Source organism: Poecile atricapillus, chromosome 9, assembly GCF_030490865.1.
Source record: "Poecile atricapillus isolate bPoeAtr1 chromosome 9, bPoeAtr1.hap1, whole genome shotgun sequence".
Classification (NCBI taxonomy): domain Eukaryota; kingdom Metazoa; phylum Chordata; class Aves; order Passeriformes; family Paridae; genus Poecile; species Poecile atricapillus.
The window spans coordinates 2,509,601-2,530,005 of NC_081257.1; the positions used below are offsets into that span (position 1 = coordinate 2,509,601).

Sequence of the window (20,405 nt, forward strand, 5' to 3'; positions counted from 1 at the left end):
CTGCAGGTCAATAACTCCAAGGCACCAATGTTCTAGCTCCCCCTCTGGTTCCCCATATAGGAACTGGGCTGGATTTTGAACCTTTGTGGTAGCTAACTCCAAGTTTTCCTTATTCCTCAGGATTAGTGTGTATTTTAAAAGCCTGCTCTCTGGTGCCCACTGTCTAGCCCTTTTACTCAGTATGCTTTTAAGATCATGTGGGGTATACACTTTAACTTTGTTTCCAAATGTTAATTTATAGCTTTTCTCCACTAGGGTTACAGGAGCAGCAACAGCTTGGAGACAGGTCAGCCATCCTCTTACAACTGGGTCAAACAACTTGGACACGTATGCTGTGGGTTTTCTGACTCCACACCATTCTTGCACAATGACGCCATAAGCTACTCCTTCTTCAATATTTACAAACAGTTCAAATAATTGCTTTAAATTGGGTAGGCTTAACACTGGAGCTGCCGCCAATTTCTCTTTCAATTCCATTAACTTTTTCTTGTCCTCTTTGTTCCAATTTATGGGGTCATCCCCTACTAAGTTTTCATGTAAAAATTTAACTAATTTTGTATGCCAATCTATCCATAACTTACAGTATCCAATTAATCCTAATAATTTCCTTATATCTGTTTTGGCTTTTGGTGCTGGTAGTAATAATATTTCCTGTATCCGATTTGAATCTAACTTCTTGTAACCTTCTCCAATTAAATGACCCAAGTACTTCAGATTCTATACACTGTAATTTCTTTTTGGATACTTTCAAACCCTTTTCTCCCTGACAGTTCAATAAATTAACAGTTCTTTCTTGAACCTCTTCCTTCATTTTCCCCAAAACCAATAAATCACCCACATATTACAAGACTTGTGTTTCCCCACTTGGTGTAAACTCCTTCATAATTTCTTCCAGGGCCTGGCCAAATAGATGGGGGAACTCTGTAACTGGAGGGACAGACAAGCGATGAAGTGGACAAAAGTCCTTCTGGAATAGAGGGGGCATCTAGGGCAAGACACTGTGTATAATGATCACACTCTGTCCTGAAGAAAGACAGGGTCCTTGCAGGCCTTCCAGAAAGCATCTCAGGGGAAGCTTTCGGTCTCCCCTGCCCCGTTTCCTAGACTTTAGCCGAATTCTTCCCTCAGAGAAAGACAGGAAGCTCAGGTGTGTTAGGAGATAACTGTGAGCATTGGCACAGGTGAATGGTCAGGGATTCAGAGGCTTTGGCAACCCTCCTCCATGGAAAATCCCTCATTGTGTATTTTCAATAAACCAGAGCTTAAATGGCAAGTCAGCAATTGGAGAAATACACCACTGAGACAATAAAGCTGTGAAGTGCCTTGTTTGGAGGAGGGACAAGTAGGATGAGAAAAGTTCAAAGAGCAAGTACTGAGAAGACAAAGAAGAAACCTGGTTCTTTGAAGGTTCTCTAATTTTTGTTTTCTTCTCTGTGCCTTGTTGTCAGGGAAAGTAATCCCCAAATACCAGAAATTTAGATCCAAAAAGGAGACACAGAAGACCTTTTACATTATTCAAAAGAAGGGAGAAGCCATGGGGCATTCCCCAGGGGTCTCTCAAATTTTTTGGTGGACGCAGCCTCCTTTTTATCCTAATTTCCCGGCCGCATGTCCCTCTCTCTTTCCCCATTGGCTGAGGTATTTGAGAGGTACAGATTTCCCAGAATGCCTGATACTTACGATTCTCCTCTACTGTATAACCCTCCCTCTTCTTTTTTAATTCCTATAGAATTTATGGGTTTTCCCCATTGTTTTTTTCATCTCTCAACATCCAGTTTCATTTACCAGAAAATCTACAGTTTGTTTGTAAAGGCAAACATGGTTTTTCCCATTCATTAATCAGTGGAATCCTTCCCATTGTTTTATATCTCTCAGTGCTAGTTTTATCTACCAGCAGACCCACAGTTTCTTTGTAAAGATAAGTCTGTCATTTCTCTCAGAGGGAAGGTATGAGTTAGTATGACAAATCTGCCATTGTGTAGTATTTCTGTAGTTAGTACTCAGAAAAAGAAGTCTGTCATTTTGTGTGAGCATCCATGCTGATCCCTGATCCATCCATGCAGGTTTCCTGCAAAGGTGATGTTTTAGTAGTGCACTGTTGCAAAATAGGTGTTTTCTGCTGGTCGGCTGGTACAAACACGTTCCTTTCTGTGGTAACAAACCAATGGCGCCGTGCGTGAGCATCCTCACAGGCCTCTTAGCCCACAGCATCGGCCCCAAGGGCTGCTCTGTCCCTGCCTGCGTGCCTGGCTGATGGGCAGGGCTGGAGGCCTTGGAGAGCAGTGGCCATTGCGGGCACGGGGCTCCCACCAGCTGCCCCCTGGCCCAGCTGGGCCCCACTTGAGGAGGAAGGAGGCTCCCAGCCCCGGCCTGGCTGAGCAGTTCCTGTCTCCCCCAGCCTCTGCTCTGGGCCCCACGCTGGCCACCCTGACAGCCCCTGGGCCAGGCTGTGGGAGGGGCTGCTTTGCCCTCACCTGGCTCCCTGCCATCAGGGCCCTTCTGCTCCCTGTCACACATGGCGGCTGTCAGCACCGCGTCCCTGTCCAGGAACACCAAGGTGTCCTCGAGGTGCTGGTCCTGTCTCTCTCTGTGGAAAGAAGAAGGGTGTGGGGAATTTGCAGGACATGCCCAGAGCCATGAGGGTGCTGGTCAGCCCTGGTCAGCCCTGCGTGAGCCCTGCTCCTGTCCGCCTTCTGCTCCCGTCGTCGCGTTGAGGAACACCGCCGTCTCCTCTGGATGTTCCTGCTGATTCTGGGAAGGGAGAGGCAGGTGAGCCTGCAGCACAGGCCCAGAGCCCCGAGGTGTGGGGCCCCTCTGGTCCCTGAGCAGCTGCTTCCCTGCCTTACCTTCTCCTCCCGGTGTCAGGTCGCACTGACACACAGCCTGAGCCCAGCCTTCCCTTTTGGGGCCAAGGGAAATCTCTGCTCCTGGCCCCGGCACTGGGCGCTTTCTCAGCCAGTCAGGGAAGGTGATGCTCCATGAGAGAGGCATGAACATTGCAGGCAAGCCTACATCACTGCAGTCTTCCCAAAGAGCACCAAGCAGAAGCCAAGAAAGTGCAGGCCCATCAGTCTCTCCTCCATCTCCCTACAGGTGACAGAACACCTCCTCCTGGATGTCATCTCCAAAGCTCTGGAATAACAGGGAAAACCATGCTGGAGGAATCTCATAGCATGGCCACCTCTGCTGCAGTGACTGGCTGGGTTTGTGCGGGGAGAGCAGTGGCTGAGTTGTGAGCCGGAACTTCAGCGAGGCTTTGTCCCTGCCTCCCATAACATGCTCCTGAGGCAGCTGAGGGAGAGTGGGGTGGAGAAGTGGACAGTGGAGCTCCAAACTCAGAGGGTTGTGACCTCAGGGGGCCGTGCTGGGGCCAGCCTTGTTTGCCTTATTCCCCAGTGACCTGGCAGAAGGGACAGAGCGCTCCCTCAGCACGTTTGCTGATAGCACAGAAGCGGGAGCAGGGGCTGATGCACCACAAGGCTGTGCTGCCCTCCAGAGTGACCTGGACAGGCTCGAGAGCCGAGCAGAGAGGGACCTAATGAAGTTGCTCAGGACAAAGCCTCTAGAAGAGCTTGAAGCCTTGTAATTGCTAGGCAAGAATAGTTGTTTTGCATATTGGAATGTATAAGGTCATGTGGTGATGTCCAGTCATGGGAACCGCTCAATCTCTGTAAGTTACAGAACCAGTTCCTTAACTGTGTAAAGAAAGTCTTTGAGGCAAACTGCAAATTCAGAAACTTCTCCTAATATGAAGTTGGATATTCACCATTTTCTGGCATGCTGGATGAGACATAGGGATTCCAAAAGGAATGTGAAAGCAAGCCAATAAATCTTCTTTTAGAGTTCACACGTGTTTCCTGCTTGTTCCTTCTAGAACTTGCCAAAAAATGTTACTTTTGAAATCCATTCAAAGATCTAATAGGAAAAAATATTGGCCAAAAGAGTTAGCCTGTGTTTCTGAATAGGAACATGTTTCTTGTGTCAATTCAAGATTTGTACCAGAGTTTGGGGTTTTTGGTGTGTATGCTTTCAATGAAAGTTGCTTCTTTGCAGGACTTTGAATAATTAGACTTTTAGTAATTAGATTGTGCAGCAGAGACATCAAAATTACTGCATCCTGCTGTCCAGTGCTGAAAAGGGTTGAGAAAGAGTTGGTGGCTCTGTGTGTTGATGCGTAACTTGCAGGAGCGGCACTGGAGCAGTTCCCAGGGCCTGGAGAAGCAAACAGGTTCCTGGTGCTGAGGACAAAGTGTCCACAGCTCGGGATTGCATGGCTGAGCTCTTCTGGCTCCTTCTGCTTCAATGCCTTGCCGAGACACAGGTTCCCTGCAGAGCCCCGGGTGCAGCTTCCCAACTCTCCCCTTTTCTTCTGCCTCCACCCTGCCTCCTGGGTAAAGGCATTCCCTGGCATTGCACCTGCTGTGCCTCCCTCCTACTTCAGTGAAGGCATTGTTTTCCACCCAAGGGGGCTCTCCCCTGGAGACAGGAACACGGATGAAGTCCCGGTGCCCCAGCATCAGGCAGGTGCAGGGTATCTCTGCTTGTCAGCCCCTGCCCTGTTTCCCTGGGATCCCACTGACTGTTCTAGAAGTCAAGGATCTGGACTTTGCAGGAGCGTGTTTGCAAAGATGTGAATGTGAAAACTCTACAAGAACTGTTTGTGTGTGTCCCATCTTGACTTTTTTCAAAATATTTGCTAGAAGGAAAGCATGGACCAAACTGACAAAGTTCTTTAATGTGGGAAAAGCATTGGACTCCTGAGCTGAGTACTGTTGCAAGCTCTCCAGTCAGATGTACAAGGTAATCTTTCATTGAATTTCCCGGGTGTCCATTGTGTCAGTGTAAAGGATGAGCTTTCTAAGGAGCTTAATACTAATTTTTCCACTCAATATGAAATGTCAAATTCATTAGATGGTTAGATGACAGGAGAACTGAGGTTGGGAGGTAGCTGCAGTGGTCCCCAGTTTTATCTCCTGTTCCCAACAGTGATCAGCACGGGCATGAAATCAGGTTCATCTCAGTTTACTGCAGAGAGGTCTTGAGGAAAACATCGGTGCACCAAGAGCAGGTTTGGAATCTGTGCAGTGCAAGAGACTCTGCACAAGCTCTCTGGGCAACCGACTGCCAGGGGCAGGAGACCTGACGTGGCCATGCCTGAACAGCACCTTTCTGCCAACAGTGCCACCCTCGATGGCAGCCCTAGAGCCTGGGATTGGACCCTGCACTTGCTGCAGGAGTCTCTGTCCTGGTTCCGTGCTGACCAAAGGCTTGGAACCATCTCAGAACCTCGGTTCCCAAGGGGGTGGACTCAAGTGGTTCCTGGGCATGTGAGGCCATGGCTGCCTCAATCTTGGGAGCAAGATGCTGATGTCAGAGGAGTGGCCATTGTGACGCGTGTGACCAAAGCCCCAAAAGGGAAGGCTGGGCTCAGGCCGTGTGTCAGTGCGACCTGGCAACGGGAGGAGAAGGTAAGGCAAGGAAGCAGCTGCCCAGAGACCAGAGGGGCCCCACACCTCGGGGCTCTGGGCCTGTGCTGCAGGCTCACCTGCCTCTCCCTTCCCAGAATCAGCACAGGAACATCCAGAGGAGACGGCGGTGTTCCTCAAGGCGACGACGGGAGCAGAAGGCGGACAGGAGCAGGGCTCACGCAGGGCTGTAGCACCCTCGTAGCTCTGGGCCTGTTCTGCAAACTCCCATCACTCTTCTTTCTCCCACAGAGAGAGAGGACCAGCACCTGGCGGAGACAGCGGCGTTCCTGGACAGGGACTCAGCGCTGACAGCCGCCATGTGCGACAGGGAGCAGGAGGGCACTGATGGCAGGGAGCAAGGTGAGGGCAAAGCAGCCCCTCCCACAGCCTGGCCCAGGGGCTGTCGGGGTGGCCAGCGTGGGGCCCAGAGCAGAGGCCCGAGCAGGCAGGAGCTGCTCAGCCAGGCCGGGGCTGGGAGCCTCCTTCCTCCTCAAGTGGGGCCCAGCTGGGCCAGGGGGCAGCTGGTGGGAGCCCCGTGCCCGCAATGGCCGCTGCTCTCCAAGGCCTCCAGCCCTGCCCATCAGCCAGGCACGCAGGCAGGGACAGAGCAGCCCTTGGGGCCGAAGCCATGGGCTGAGAGCCCCACAGAGCTGCTCACGCCCGCTGCCATTGGCTCTGTCCCCTGCAGCATGCCTGCTGTGTCGCCGTGCAGAGGCTGACCCGGACACCTGCGGCGAAAAACGGGAGAAATACGGGCTCTATGCCCACGTGTTCTGCCTGGTGAGTGGCTCCGGGCACTCCCTCCAGCATTGCAATGGGCAGTCCCTGCCACCCTGTCCTCATCAGCTCTTCTCCCTTTCTGCAGTATTTTGCCACACTGCTTTTTCAGCAAGCCAAGAAACGTGTTGGACTCCTGGGTTTTCTGCCTCAAGATATCCAACTTGCAGTCAGGCGGGCGGCACAGAAGGTGAGAGCCTGGCAAAAGAGCAGGGACATTTGTGCCAGGAGTAGCTGGCCAGAGCTTATCCCAGACCCCCAGCAAGAAAGGCCGGCCATCCAGCCAGCTGTGGGACAAAGTCTGGCTCCCAGGAGCTCCGTGGAGTCTCTGGCACAGGAGCTTCCCTCACCAGCTGACTCTGTGGGCTGAGAGCCAGCAGCAGCCACATCCAGAGCCCTGCCCGGAGCCCTGGGGCTGCCTGGGGAGGCCCCCAGGCTGCCGCTGATGGGGCTGCCTGGCTCATTCCAGCACTGCTGCGTCTGTGGCCAGAGCGGGGCCACCATCATGTGCTGCAGGGAAGACTGCGACAGATGGTTCCACCTGCCCTGTGCCAAGGAGGGCGGCTGTGTTACACAGTACATTGTTCCATTCAGGTAGCTCCTCTCCCCTTCTGGCCACCCCCGGGGAAGGACCAAGTCTTTCTCATTATGCCCGTCCTTTTGTCCCCAGGTCCTTCTGCCCTGAGCACCGTCCAGAGCAGGACGTGCAGGTGACTCCAGAGCCGGGCACCAAATGCCCCATCTGCATGGAGCCAGTGGAGGATAGAAAGACCTTCAACACCATAGTGTGCCCGGCATGCAAAAGAGCCTGGTTCCACAGGGACTGCCTGCAGGTGGGAGCCATGCCCTCAGGCCTGGGACACAGCAGGTGCTCAGCAGCACCAGGGCCTGGCTCACACTGCTTCTCTTTGCCCTGCAGGGACAGGCCATGTGTGCTGGTCTTTTGTACTTCTGCTGCCCCCTCTGCAGAGACCGTGAGACATTTCTTGTCGAAACCTTCTTTCTGGGGATCCGAACTCCCACCAGGTTGGTGTCCTTCAGTGTGACTCACAAGACAGGGGGTGTAAGTGCCATACTGTGCCAGGCCCTGCCCCAGTAGTCCAAGCCAGCCCCATCCAGGGAGTCTGGATTTCTGCCTCTCAGGGGACTTGGAAAAGCATTGGAGGAAGAGCAGGGTCACCCTGTTACATCCATGGGGTCAGGGCAGCAGAAACACATCAGCTTTTCCTTTCTCCATCAGACTGCCAACATGGGAGGACAACAACGCCTTCGCGGACCTGAGAGAGAGGCACAGCAGGTGCAATGCCAGGGAATGCCTTTACCCAGGAGGCAGGGAGGAGGCAGAGGAAGAGGGGTGAGTTGGGAAGCTGCACCCGGGGCCCTGCAGGGAACCTGTGTCTCGGGAAGGGCTCAAAGTAGAAGGAGCCAGAGGAGCTCAGCCATACAATCCCGTGCTGGGACACTTTGTCTTCAGAGCCATCAACCCCTTTGTTTCCCCAGGCCCTGGGAGCTGCTCCTGTGCTCCTCCTGTGCTGCTGAGGGCACCCACAGGCGCTGCTCTGGCCTGACAGTGAGGAGAACCCACTGGGAGTGTGACAGCTGTGCTGGTCTTGGCACGGGTATGAGACAAAGCAGGCGGGTGTCCCTGGGCTGGGGGCAGTGCCCAGGCTGGGCACAGCAAAGCCCATGGGCTCCTGGAGGGCTGGGGGCAGTGCTCTGGTCGGGCATGGCCTGCTCCAGGCCTGACAGGCCTCTGACATTCCTGTTTGGCCTTACAGCCCCCAGGGATGAGGCAGAGCTCAATGGCCCCAGCCTGATCAGACAGTCAGGACCGGAGCCTGCTCATGGCCTTTCAGAATCTGAGGCCATCAGGCCAAGCTCCAGCAGCGCAGTGCCATCGGGTCTGGCTCCCCAGTCTCCACCTCCAGGGACCAGCAGCCACAGAAGCCTCCGGCATCCAGCTTCTTCCTTGGCAGACACCGGCAGCCCACGCACACCAAGGGCAAGATCCAGCAGCTGGACGGGCCCTGAGGACAGGGTCCATTCCAGGCGTGCTGGGCCTGACCGCAGGCGAAGGCGCTCTCACCAGCAAAGGCGGGCCTCAGATGGAGCCGTCCGGTCGCGGAGTCGCCATGACAGGGGCAGCAGGAGAACATCAAGGGCAGAGAGGCCCAGGCAAAGGGAGACACCGTCACGGGCTTCCCGCAGACACAGCCACTCCAGGCAGCAAGCTGATGCCCAGAGTCCACCTGCCCGGTCGAGGAGTTGCCGAGACAGGAGATGCAGGAGAACATCGAGGGCAGAGAGGCCCAGGCGAAGGGAGACATCCTCAGGGACGTCCCCCAGACGCAGCCGCTCCTGCCCACAACGTCGGGCCTCAAATCAACCTGTCCAATCCGGGAGTCACCAGGACAGGAGCAGGAGGACAGCAGCAAGTGCTGAGAGGCCCAGGCGCAGGGGGACACCGTCGGGGACGTCGCGCTGGAGCAACCGCTCCCGCCAGCCACGTCGGGCCTCAACTCGGACCTCTATCAGCAGCATGTAGTGTCATCTTTTCTTTCTAGTCCTTCCATTTGCTGCTGTAAGTGAAGGTGAGAAGGGTCAATACAGGGACCTCGAAATTTGCAGGTCTGTGGGAAAACCCAGATTAGCTCTTGGCATTTCTATGATTCTTGGTTTCTGCTATCCTGTATTGTTAAGGGAAAAGCCACTTAAGGACATAGCTAATTAGAAAGGACACTCATTGCTGCCTTTAGACAGATATTTCCCTGTTGCAGTCAGCAACCTCAGGATCTCGTCCAGGGAAGCAGCAGGATTCTGGGGACCAGCATGAAACACCAACGAGACGGGCTCCCGTTCATGAAACCATTTATTCAGCATGGGAACAAACTCAGGTCCAGAACAGAGAGCCCCGAACAGAGGCACAGCAGGGGTTTTTGAGGGACAGAACCGAGGGTTTCCACCTTTGAGGGTGGAGTTCAGGGTCAGGGACCATTAGAAACACACCAAGGGAGAACCCCCCAGGGACTCAAACCCAATCAGAACTCCTGGGCCGCCCTTCACAAGGGGTTTGGGGTGGGACAATGTAACTCTTTGTCTCCCTGAGGCCGCTGCAACATTTCCCCACTGCTTACCCTTGAAAGTGAACCAGTCCTTAATGGCTTGGATACATTTAGGGAGACATGAAGAGCAAGGTGGCTCCTGGGGAAGCTGTCTTTAAAAAGGACTTGTGCTGAGTTGCTATCCTTAAACAATCTCATTTCAGTAAAGCCTTCCTTCAGTAAAGCTGAAGAAGAAAGAAGACAGTGAGACACTGCCTCAAGTGTCTGGAGAAATCGATTGTGACACTGCTGCTGATTTTAAAGACTTGCTTGGACCTTCAAAGGTCAAACCAGAAAAGACAGTGGAAATAGCCTTTGACAAAGAGGATGCGCAGGACTCTGCCCCAGGCGAACGTCTGGGACCTTTGCCTGAAAACAACAGAACTCAGGAGTCCAGTGCTTTCAAGTTTTCCTTCTTTGGAGACACAGAGGAGTTGGGCATCAAAGAAGGTAACAGCAGAACCCTCCTAATGGAGCCATTTGTAAGGAACAGCTTCTGGCAGGCACTGTAGAGCAATATGGTGTGAAGAAGGTCATAATCCAGAGGCTGATCAGCAGCAGAAGTCAGTACTTCTGCTGAAGCATTTTGATTTTCATTTCTACTTGCCAAGGTTGTGGGAGATTAATGAGAGGTAACTGCTGCTTGCATCTCAGGAATTTTGAAAGGCACGCCTTGAGAAGGCATTGGGATTTTTGCAGTGGTGAAAAAGCTTGTTGTCGTGCCCTAAACTTCTCAAACAGGGAAAAAGGTGGCACAGCAGTCATACCAAGTTACATGGAACCCAAGAGGATTTGAAGGAAAATGGGTGTTAAGGTAGAGGGAGGAGCAAAATCCTGGAGTTGACCCCAAGCTCCATGAACATTCTGTTAGTTACCGAGTTCTACTCCTGGACCTTCAGGAAAGTGAAACTGAATGACACTGAAGGATTATTGGGGTGTCCTAAGCTCAGATAAAATAAGGCCTTATGAAATTAAGATGAAGGAATATTTAATCAAGTCACAGTCAGGTAGGAATGAAAGGAAACCATGCCAAGTTATCCAAAATATTAAGAAACAACAACACAAAGCAACAAGCCCCCCACACTTGTGCTAAATTGAGGAGCTATTCACTGTCTTCTGGATGTGATGATAAATGTTTAAGAATACATAGGAGATGGCTTGAACAAAGTGGAAAATCCTGGAGCAGAGCTACAGCTCAGAAAATCCGGGAGGAGAAGATTCTGTCCTTCCTAAATCTGTCTTCTCCAGTGTACATATTTCACTTGAAAGAAGGAATTTTTCCTGGCAAGCAGAGAAATGATCTGGTTTTGGCTTTCTTTCTCTTTTGGTGCTGGTTTTGCAGAGCCTCACGTACTTGGACCGATAAAAGCGGAAAATGTCAGGTGGCAAGAGGATGCACCTTTCCAAGGCATCAGGTGCTGATGAGCCTGAGATGTCAGAAATTGAAAAGCACCAAGAAAGGCAAGTTCCATTTCTATTTGTTGTCTACTTGGCTGTGGTAGTTGGATGCTGTGGGAATATGAATGGCAGCACTGAGGAAATGGGAAACTGACACTGCACACCTCTGAGCAAGGAAAGTCATCTTGGAAAACCATTGGTGCTGTGTGGAGTCCAGAGTCCCAGCAGCCCATTGGATGTGAAGTTGAATGTGAACAGAGAGAGAAGTTGAGCACAAGAAATTGACTGGGTTGTTTTGGTTTGGCCAACCCCAAACTGAGTTTGGCCAAAAGCCAAAGACACAGTCAGTTTTCTTGTAAAAAGTGGGTTTTTTATAGAAGGCTTTATTTGCATACTATGGAGTAGAGCTCTTCCATGTATACCATTTCTCTGAGGCACTACAGCTCTAACTCGTGCTCATGGGATTTGATAGGACCTTTTAGGATGCTAAAACCCCTTTGTACTTGTCTAGGGTTCTTTCTCTACACAGAGAGTAGAGACACGCACAAAGTTCTAGAGTTTTCTTCTTCTCCATAGATGATGAACGCCTAAGAGGTACGACACAACTTCTTCAGCCCCTTTTGAATATTTTTCCCTTTTAAACCCTTACTGGACTTGAGTAAGGAGGAAGAAAATGCTGCCTGGTTATGAATGCTCTGTAGTCAAAATTTGCCATCCTTTCTTGTGGTCAAAGTTGTGGTAGAATCCCATGAGAGAGTCCTGGAAAAAAATAAAGGCTGAGCAGCTTTCTGCCTTTCCTTTCTTTCAGATAATTACCTCATAGCGATAGGAACTTTTAGAGCTTAGCAAAAACATAGTCACTAGACAGGTTACCGAGACATTTGGGATCCTTTCAGGTAGGTCTATCACCTTTAACTTTTTCCTGTCTCTCTGGTGTTACTATTAGGAATGCCGAGTGTTCTTGTCAGCCACATACGTCCGTGCGGTTCTTCATCCTAATGAATCTGGGGCTTTCTCTTCTGAACCCAGTGAATTTTCTATTTAAAAACAAAGACAACAACAACAAAAGGAAAGCAGCTTCCAAAAATTACACAGGCTGCCAAAACAATTGCTTGTTATATTTTGTAGAATATAGTCTCAAGTCAGGCTTAAATGACGTTCGTTTCATGAGACTTGTTAGATAATGGTGATGAAATGTATGGCTGTGTTCATACAGTTACTGCCCTGAAATCTGCCAGCCCGTCTGATTTACAGGGTATGTCAGAATGGAGATCTCAGCCCTTGGCAGGCAGCACTTCTGAGGGCAGCTGTGGGATCCTGCTGCTGAGCATTTCATGAAAGAGCTGCTGTTTCACTGCAATTTAGATTTCAGCACGTTCAGGGAGACAGCTGTTGCCTTTCATTTTTCTTAGTACACCAGGCTGCAGTAGGGAACATTTCTGTTGGAGCTGACATGTGGTGGGGGGCAAGAGAATAGGAGGGACGTGAAGAACAGAGCTTCTGATTTGACCGTTGTGTTGTTCATTCATGATTGTTGAAGCAGCAGAATCAGAAGGGTTGAACCCTATTGATTGGTGTTGTGTTTTGTTTTGTGCAGAGGGCCCAAAGTTATTTTGTAGATCTGTAGAGCTCCGTGAAGAAAAAGTGGGTTGGGAAGACATATGTAGATTATTGCTTGAGGTGAGTATGGAACGTCTGTTCCCTGGTAACTGTGGCTGAATGCTGAGGAGGGAACATGGCTATGGATGTGCATGCAAAATTAATTCAGGATCTCCAGAAGAGCCTGAAACTTTGTAACTATCAGGGAACAAAAGATTGTTAGTATACTGGCGTGTGTAACATGATGTTGTGATGTCCAGCCAGGTAAACCACTGCATCTCTGTATGTTACAGGAGCAGCTAGCTAACTAGATGTAAGGGAAGCGTTTAAGAGAACCAGTGAATTTAGAGACTTCTGCGAGTAGTGGATTCAAAAACTTCTCCTAGGAATTGTTAGATTTTCATTAATTTCTGGATCGTCTAAGGAAGCATAAGAATTCCATACGGAAACAGAACCCAAACTAATAAACCTTTTCTTGTGTCAATTGTGTCATATTTGTTCCTTGAAGAAGTTGCCAAACAACCTTACCTTTTAAATCCTTTCAAGGACCTAACAAGAAAAAATATTGGCAAACCCAGTTAGGCAGTGTTTCTGAGCTGGCGCTGATGCTCTCAGGTTCCGGGGAGCCACGGGAAGGCTCCAGTCCAGACTGTCCGGTCAGGCTGGGGCCATTGAGCTCTGGCTCGGCCCTGGAGGCTGTGAGGGCACTCAGCAATGTCAAAGGCCTCCCAGGCCTGGGCCAGGCTGGGCCAGAGCAGTGTCCTCAGCCCTCCAGGAGCCTACGGGCTCTGCCAAGCCCAAAAGGGGGCTTGGCCTGACAGCCGTGCCCACAGCAACAGAGCTGTCACACTCCCCACTGGTTCTGGTCGCTGTCAGGTACGAGCAACACCCATGGGTGCCCTGGGCAATGCAGGAGCAGCACAGGGGCACTTGCCAGGGCCTGGGGAAACGCAGGGGTTGGCCTTTATGGGCAACACAGCAGGCATGCTGGAGGGGACAGAGCCAATGGCAGTGGGCATGAGCAGCTCTGTGGGGCTCTCAGCCCACAGCATCGACCCCAAGGGCTGCTCTGTCCCTGCCTGCGTGCCTGGCTGATGGGCAGGGCTGGAGGCCTTGGAGAGCAGCGGCCATTGCGGGCACGGGGCTCCCACCAGCTGCCCCCTGGCCCAGCTGGGCCCCACTTGAGGAGGAAGGAGGCTCCCAGCCTTGGCCTGGCTGAGCAGCTCCTGCCTCCTTTGGCCTCTGCTCTGGGCCCCACGCTGGCCACCCTGACAGCCCCTGGGCCAGGCTGTGGGAGGGGCTGCTTTGCCCTCACCTTGCTCCCTGCCATCAGGGCCCTCCTGCTCCCTGTCAAACATGATTCTGGTCAGTTTCTGTGTGGGAACACCATGGTCTCCTCCACATGTGAGTCCTCTTTCTCCATGGCAGAAAAAAGAGTGCTCGACTCACTATGGAACTGCTACATAGCAGCATACTTCTCTTGATACTTTCTCATGGTTTCCGTGGAACTGAAGCACTCAGCTCCCTTTACCTGGGGTATTTGAAGGGCAACTGTATCAAATTCCAGCATTACATTGTTAGAACTGCACGCAGGAATAGCTGACTGCTTGGTAAAATGTTTAACGTACTTGCATAATTATGAAGGTGGCCCTTTTTATTGTCAGTTACATTTGGTAGGTTTTTCCTTTGCTGGAAGGAGCTGTTTCCCCAGTTATCAGGCCCAGCATGTCTATAACTGTGCTGAGGCCGCTAAATACTACTACTACTACTAGTACTGCTACTACCACAACTACTATAACTACAACAGGCACTGCTCATGGTGCCCATGGTCTGGGGAGCTGCTGTATGTTGACGCTGCTATTGCCTCACTCTGTGTGCTGCAGCTGCTGCTCTCCAGAGAGCAAGATGGCAGCGACTGTTGTTATGCTTCATGTTGGGGCTCCTGTGGTTGCTGGCCCCTGGAGGTGGAGCGTGCAGAGGCAGATTCTGATGGCCTCAGATTCTGAGTAACCACAGGAAGGCTCCAGCCCTGAGTGTCTGGTCAGGCTGGGGCCATTGAACTCTGGCTCACAAGTGCAGGCTCTAAGGGCAAGCGGGACAGCCAAGGGCTCCCCAGGCCTCGGCCAGGCCAGAGCAGAGCCCCCAGCCCCCAAGGAGCAGACAGGCTCTGCCAAGCCCAGCCTGGGCACTGCCCCCAGCCCAGGGGCAGCCGGCTCTTTGGCCTTATACCCGTGCCAATACCAGCACAGCTGTCACACTCCCATCTGCCACAGTTTTCCCTGCAGCACGTGATGGTGGCCCCGCTCTGGCCACAGACACGGCAGTGCTGGTATGAGTCAAGCAGCCCCATCAGCGGCAGCCTCGGGGCCTCCCCAAGCGGCCCAAGGGCTGTGGGCAGGGTGCAGGATGGGGCTGCTGCTGGCGCTCAGCCCACAGAGCCAGCTGGTGGAGGAGGCTCCTGTGCCAGAGGCTCCGTGGAGCTGCTGGGAGCCAGACTTTGTCCCGCAGCAGGCTGGATGGCCGGCCTTTCTCTGTGGGAGTCTGGCCTCTACTCTGGAGGGCAGTGGAATGCTGGACTCAAGGCCCAGTGTGCCTGGTGGAACACTGGGATGCATTGAGCTACTTTGGGAGATGGATAACACATCGGGGGATGACCAGGATGTGTCATCCTGCGATGGTGTCTCCCTACACCTCAGCCACCGGTCTTGGATCTCAGCTCATCCCTGCTGTTCCAGCTGGCTGTTCCTCAGAGCCCTGCAGGAGCACCGCGACCGCCCGCCCGAGGGGGTTTGTGAAGCAAAGCCTCTCCTCCATCCTTTCCCGTCTGGGCCGAGAAAGCTGCCACGGGGTCCCTGGTTCTGTTTTCTTCCTAATGCTGTAGTTATTGTTGTTTGTTTGCCTTGTCATAAATACTAGTAAAGAACTGTTATTCCTATCCCCAGATCTCTGCCTGAGAGCCCCCTTGATTTCAGAATTATAATCATTTGGAGGGAGGGGGTTTACATTTTTTTATTCCAAGGGAGGCTCCTGCCCTCCCTAGTGGATACCTGTCTTCTAAAACCGAGACACCAAGGGCAAATGGGGAGGCCTTACCAAGGCTAGAAGATGGAGACGCTGACTCAGTTGGGCTTAAGAAAGAAAATAGAAAACCTGATAAAGACAATAGTAAATCAGAAAGGCTCACTAAAACAAGAAACTAAGAGCCCAGACAGACGCCCATCTGGCCCATTTGTCATCTTACCCTGAAAGGTAGGAAGGCCAAGATGCATTCCTTTCTCCCTTCCAGGACCTCTACTCATAAAAAGACCACCGACTTATTTCAAAGAACATTATTTGCATTTTATTAAATGCTTAATTGCCTTTTATTCATTAACATGAGAAGTGGAGACTGGGTGGTAACTGAGTTATGAATATGTATTTGTATTCAATACTTTTGTAAATAAAAGTCTGATACCATCTCTACTCAGGGCCGCGTGCATATTAGGGCACCAGTCCAGCGCTGATTAAACATATCCTTTCTAATTAAAACAATTAGAGAGTTTTTGTCCATCCAGTTGGATATTGATACTAGATCATATCCATATTTTGGTAAATCACCTGATACCTAAGATTCCCCTCTAATGTATAGCCCTCCCTCTTAATTTTTAATTCTTAGGAATTTATGGTGTTTCCCCATTGTCTCTTTCATCTTTCAATATCCAGTTTCATTTATCAGCAAACCTACAGTTTGTTTGTAAAGGCAAATATCTTTTTTCCATTCATCAACCAGTGGAATCTTTCCCACGGATTCTTTTATCTCTCAGTGCTAGTTTTATCTACCAGCAGACCCACAGCTTGTTTGTAAAGACAAATCCGTTATTCCTCTCAATCCCTCTCCTTTTTTAATAATTGTCTTTACAAACTTTAGTTATCATTGACTTCATTTCTTGTTCCTGGGTCTTTTTTGATTTTGCAATGATTTGCAGTGACATCAATTTCTGTCCTTTTGCAGCCATCTCTGGATCAGTAGGCATGGCTAATACTTGCATCTCTTTGATCACACGATGAAGAAGTTGTACTAAGCAAGGGATGATGCATGATAAAAAGGTTAGAGTTGCTGCAGCACAAAAAAAGCATTTGTTTAATCTATAGTTCATGAGGTAACCACGGAAACATGTCCCATTCTCCCGTATATGCTTCCTGTTCTATTTAGACAATAAATGCCTCTTTCAGAAGAATGAAGCTGCAATGGACTTCTTTCTTCATCCCAAAATCTTGTTTCTATTATGGACCTCACCCAGGGTGCTAACCCACTATTAAGGTTTGACTGGGCTGGCCACCTATGGCCAGTTTTCAGATTCCCCTGGGCCTCTACAGACCCAACAATTGCTAAAGGTTTCTGCTACTTCTTCTCCTAAGGCTAAAAAATTATTTTCCGAATTTTTGCCCCAGCCTAACTGACAGTATAAAGGTAAGATTATTAAGAGAAGCATTCTAATGGTGGCATCTAATTTCCTGACCTAATTTTCACTTTCACGTTGTCTCCTGCACCAGCTGTGGTGAGTGAAGGCACAGAAACAGCTTAACATAAAGAAAGCCATGACAGCCAGGATTGGCCTCTATTGACTGGAGGTTGGAGAGAAGGGATGCCCACACAAACTATTTCAGCAGGCCGTCTGTGGGGAGGCACTCGGGGCTCCCCCCGATATCGACGCACTGGCTACTGCTCTGGTCCACTCCTGTGGAGTGTCAGTCACAGCTTCCCATCCTTCTCCTCCAGCTGAGATGTCCAAATCTCCGAGGCTTCAGAGATCTTGACCTGAGTGCCATGGGTCCACCTGTGTTCAGCTCTCCTGATGGCTGTTTCTGTGGTCAGCAACACTTGGAAGAGTCCAAGCCACTTAGCCACCAGTGGTGCTTCTTTCTACTCCTTAACTAGGACCCAGGCTCCTGGCTGGATGTTGTGAACAGCAAAGTGCAAAGGCAAGGTCTGTGCCAGCTGAGTTTCCTGTTGAAGAGATTTCACAAGAGTCAGTATCTGGGCCACAAATTGTTTTCAATATATATCACTTATCTTTAGCCCTGCCCCAGGCTGAGAATTACAAGGATAAGGAATTCCAAACATCAATTCAAAGGGAGATAGTTGAATATCCCCCCTGGGTCTGGCCCTTATTTGTCGCTCTATTGGGAACGGTGAGAAGAACGACACAGACTCTCTTGTGGAGTCGGACTGGAGAATTTCTCTTGGTTTATTACCTCAGGTCTTCTTTATAGACCGAGGAAAACTAACACATCACCATCATTGGTTAGTGGGGTTCACCACCCCTCGATCTTCTCTTGCAAGAAAACAAGGAACATACAAACAGCACCTGCAAGGCTGTCTTCTATCTCTGAGGATTGTTTGAATTCCTCTTTATGAATTCCCAGGCCACTTTCCCAGGCAAGACTGAGAAAGTTATGTGGCCTTGCTGTACTTTCATGTATCGGTCTATAAAAGAAGATCTGAGGTAATAAACCTCACTCTCCTGTTCAATGCACAAGAGAGTCTGTGGCGTTCTTCTCGCCGTTCCCAATAGAGCGACAGTGGTGAATTGAGAGACCGCCAGCTATTCACGACTCTTCACAGAAGGAAAAGTGAACGCCGTTTATTTCTATCTTTAGCACACCTTTTATAGGGTTCTACAGGGTCCGTGGGCAGGGCAAGTTACTATTGGCTAATACACACAGGTTTACATTTTTTCTCCTGTACACAAGGATATTGTTTTGCTTCACTCTCTCTTCTGCAGGAAAGTTTCAAGAACTTTAGCCTTTAATATCACGACTTATTCCAGAGGCTGCTTTGTGCAGATAGGCCTTTCATGCCCACCTTCTGTTAGAATATTATCTACAATTCCCCATTTCTCCTTTTGCACAAACCAGGCTTTGGATGCGACTCGTTCTACATTTTTGCCAAGAAAGGATAACATACAACTTAAAAGTATCATCCCAATTAACACTATAAGTAAAATCCATCCCCCTTCTAGCACAAGAGACTTCAGCCATCCAGTGATGCCCCAGCTGGTGAACCAACTTCCAATGTGGTCACTATCTTCTTTCAGGGCATGTAACCCATCCTGTAGCTGTTGTAGTTGTTTGTGGATGGGAACTGAATGATCAGTAAGATTCAAGCAGCACATGCCTTCAAACTCCTCACAACCATGTCCTTGTGCTAAGAGCAAAAAGTCAATTACAGCTCGATTTTGCAATACTGCATGACGTAAACTACACACATCAGCTGAAAGTTCACTGAACTAAACATTGTGGATGTTAAGTAGAATTCTTTTCTAGTCCAGCAACTGAGCCTTTTTTGAGTTGCTAATCCTTTAGCAGCAGCTACTCCTGTAATGAAGAAGGAGGCTGCCCATATTATACCACGATTCCACAAGTCTGCGTCTCTAATGTAATTCATTTAGGCTTCGCTTTGACCGTTTGATGGTTTTTATGTCATCAGCTACATTCAGCAATTGATGCAAGCTTGGACGGAACAAAGTAAGTTTCCCAAGATAACAGGGTCCTCTCCATGTGGATTAGCAGGAATTGCATTCTATGCTCTATCTCCACAGATTTGGAATATGGAACTAGGTAATTGCTTTGGTAATTGTCCTGTGAGATTGCACCATGAATAAAAGTCCTTACTTTTGTGTGAGTAATGAGATCAACTACAGGATTGACTGTAACCCAGTGTTTCATCACTTTGTTGGAATGGCTTTTTGTCAGGGGCTCAAACATTATCCATCCACCTGAGGTATTGGTGGAACCTAACAAGCCTAATTCTTCTGGGGGCCCTATGGTAACATTGAGAACTTTGATAATTTTTGCTTGCCAGCAGGCTTCAAGTTGTCTTGATGTGAAACCAACAGTGCAACTGCACTCTTGCGACATTGCCAATCGATTCAGTCGAGTCTCGTTACTAACTAAACCTTTAAATGCTTGAGGATCCCATTCAGGGACTCCTGTGAGACAGGTGTGAAAAGGATCTCCAGGTGTGGCTAGGCTTAGACACATTGATTTTTGGCCAGTTCAATGTGCCAGAGTGACCCATATGTTCTCTTGATTTTGGATGTTAGTTAGCAGACAGTTGGTCAGGACTATACACAGCACAATTACCATAAGCAGTTTGTTCCATGCAAATGACACCATGCCTGCAGACTCAGAATTAAGGCATTAACGTTAAATGAACTTTCAAATATGCTTATACCAACTCTTGAAGGGGGAATACTTATACTTTATACTAATATAGCAATTACTACACAGGCCAAACTCTTTATTTTAAACTATTATCTCACTTCTTTTAACACATGTGCTCTGGTATATATGTAGTCTAAGCATGAAAGCAATTTGCTGAAAGGGTAAACACACAACTACAATTTGCTTTATATACAATTAGATGGAGTCTCTACACTCTTTTAGATCTTCTACAGAATTTTCCTCACAAACACACTATGATTGAACACGATTCAGTCTTGGAACATTCACTGCTCCTGTGATGTCAGCTGGCAGCTGATCGGTGGCTGAGGGCTTCGATGTTCAGGTTGTTCTTCACATCCTTTTAAATCTTAAAACAAAAGATAACTGAAAAAATTGGTAAAGACACAGCATCGTGATAACAACATAAAATTTCTGTTGGCAAACGGTCTGTGTAGTGTTCAGACACAACTGTGTCCTGACAGCTCCACTTCTGATCCATGTCTGGAGTACCAAGGCTGTGTGATGACTTCTCTGTTCACTGGATCTCGTGTGTTCAGAGGCAGACAGTCTGGTCAGATGAACAGGTGACCTTTTTGAACCTGTCAGCAAAACACAGACACTTCTCCCCTTGAATTTAATGAATTACACTAATTAAATGCTTTTAGGGCATCAATTTCCCCCATTTAAAAAAAAAAAAAAAAAAAAGAGATGTACTTCTGTTATACACATCAACATTAACACAGAACTACATACACAATGAATAAAAACTTGTAACAGTTAAAAATCAATCAAATCAGAAACATTATTAATAACATATGTAATATAAAACTACTATTAACTACTAAAATACTGCACC

The 20,405-nt window shown here is 49.4% G+C and overlaps 1 protein-coding gene across 1 annotated transcript; it reads left to right on the forward strand.

Annotated features, from left to right (window-relative positions):
• The first annotated feature begins 5,150 nt into the window (after positions 1-5,150).
• Positions 5,151-7,344, forward strand: LOC131582231 (G2/M phase-specific E3 ubiquitin-protein ligase-like). The gene is made up of 8 exons (XM_058845188.1): positions 5,151-5,253; positions 5,564-5,647; positions 5,718-5,828; positions 6,157-6,248; positions 6,334-6,435; positions 6,715-6,839; positions 6,916-7,078; positions 7,165-7,344. The coding sequence occupies exons 1-8, from the start codon at positions 5,151-5,153 to the stop codon at positions 7,342-7,344; spliced, it is 960 nt and encodes a 319-aa protein (XP_058701171.1).
• Positions 7,345-20,405: the final 13,061 nt, after the last annotated feature.

Bases quoted from the DNA above. Each gene is read 5' to 3' on its own strand.
- LOC131582231 (XM_058845188.1), top strand. From the start codon at position 5,151: ATGCCTGAACAGCACCTTTCTGCCAACAGTGCCACCCTCGATGGCAGC. The intron at 5,829-6,156 runs GTGAGGGCAAAG...TGTCCCCTGCAG, and splicing joins CACTGATGGCAGGGAGCAAG to CATGCCTGCTGTGTCGCCGT. The intron at 6,249-6,333 runs GTGAGTGGCTCC...CCCTTTCTGCAG, and splicing joins ATGCCCACGTGTTCTGCCTG to TATTTTGCCACACTGCTTTT.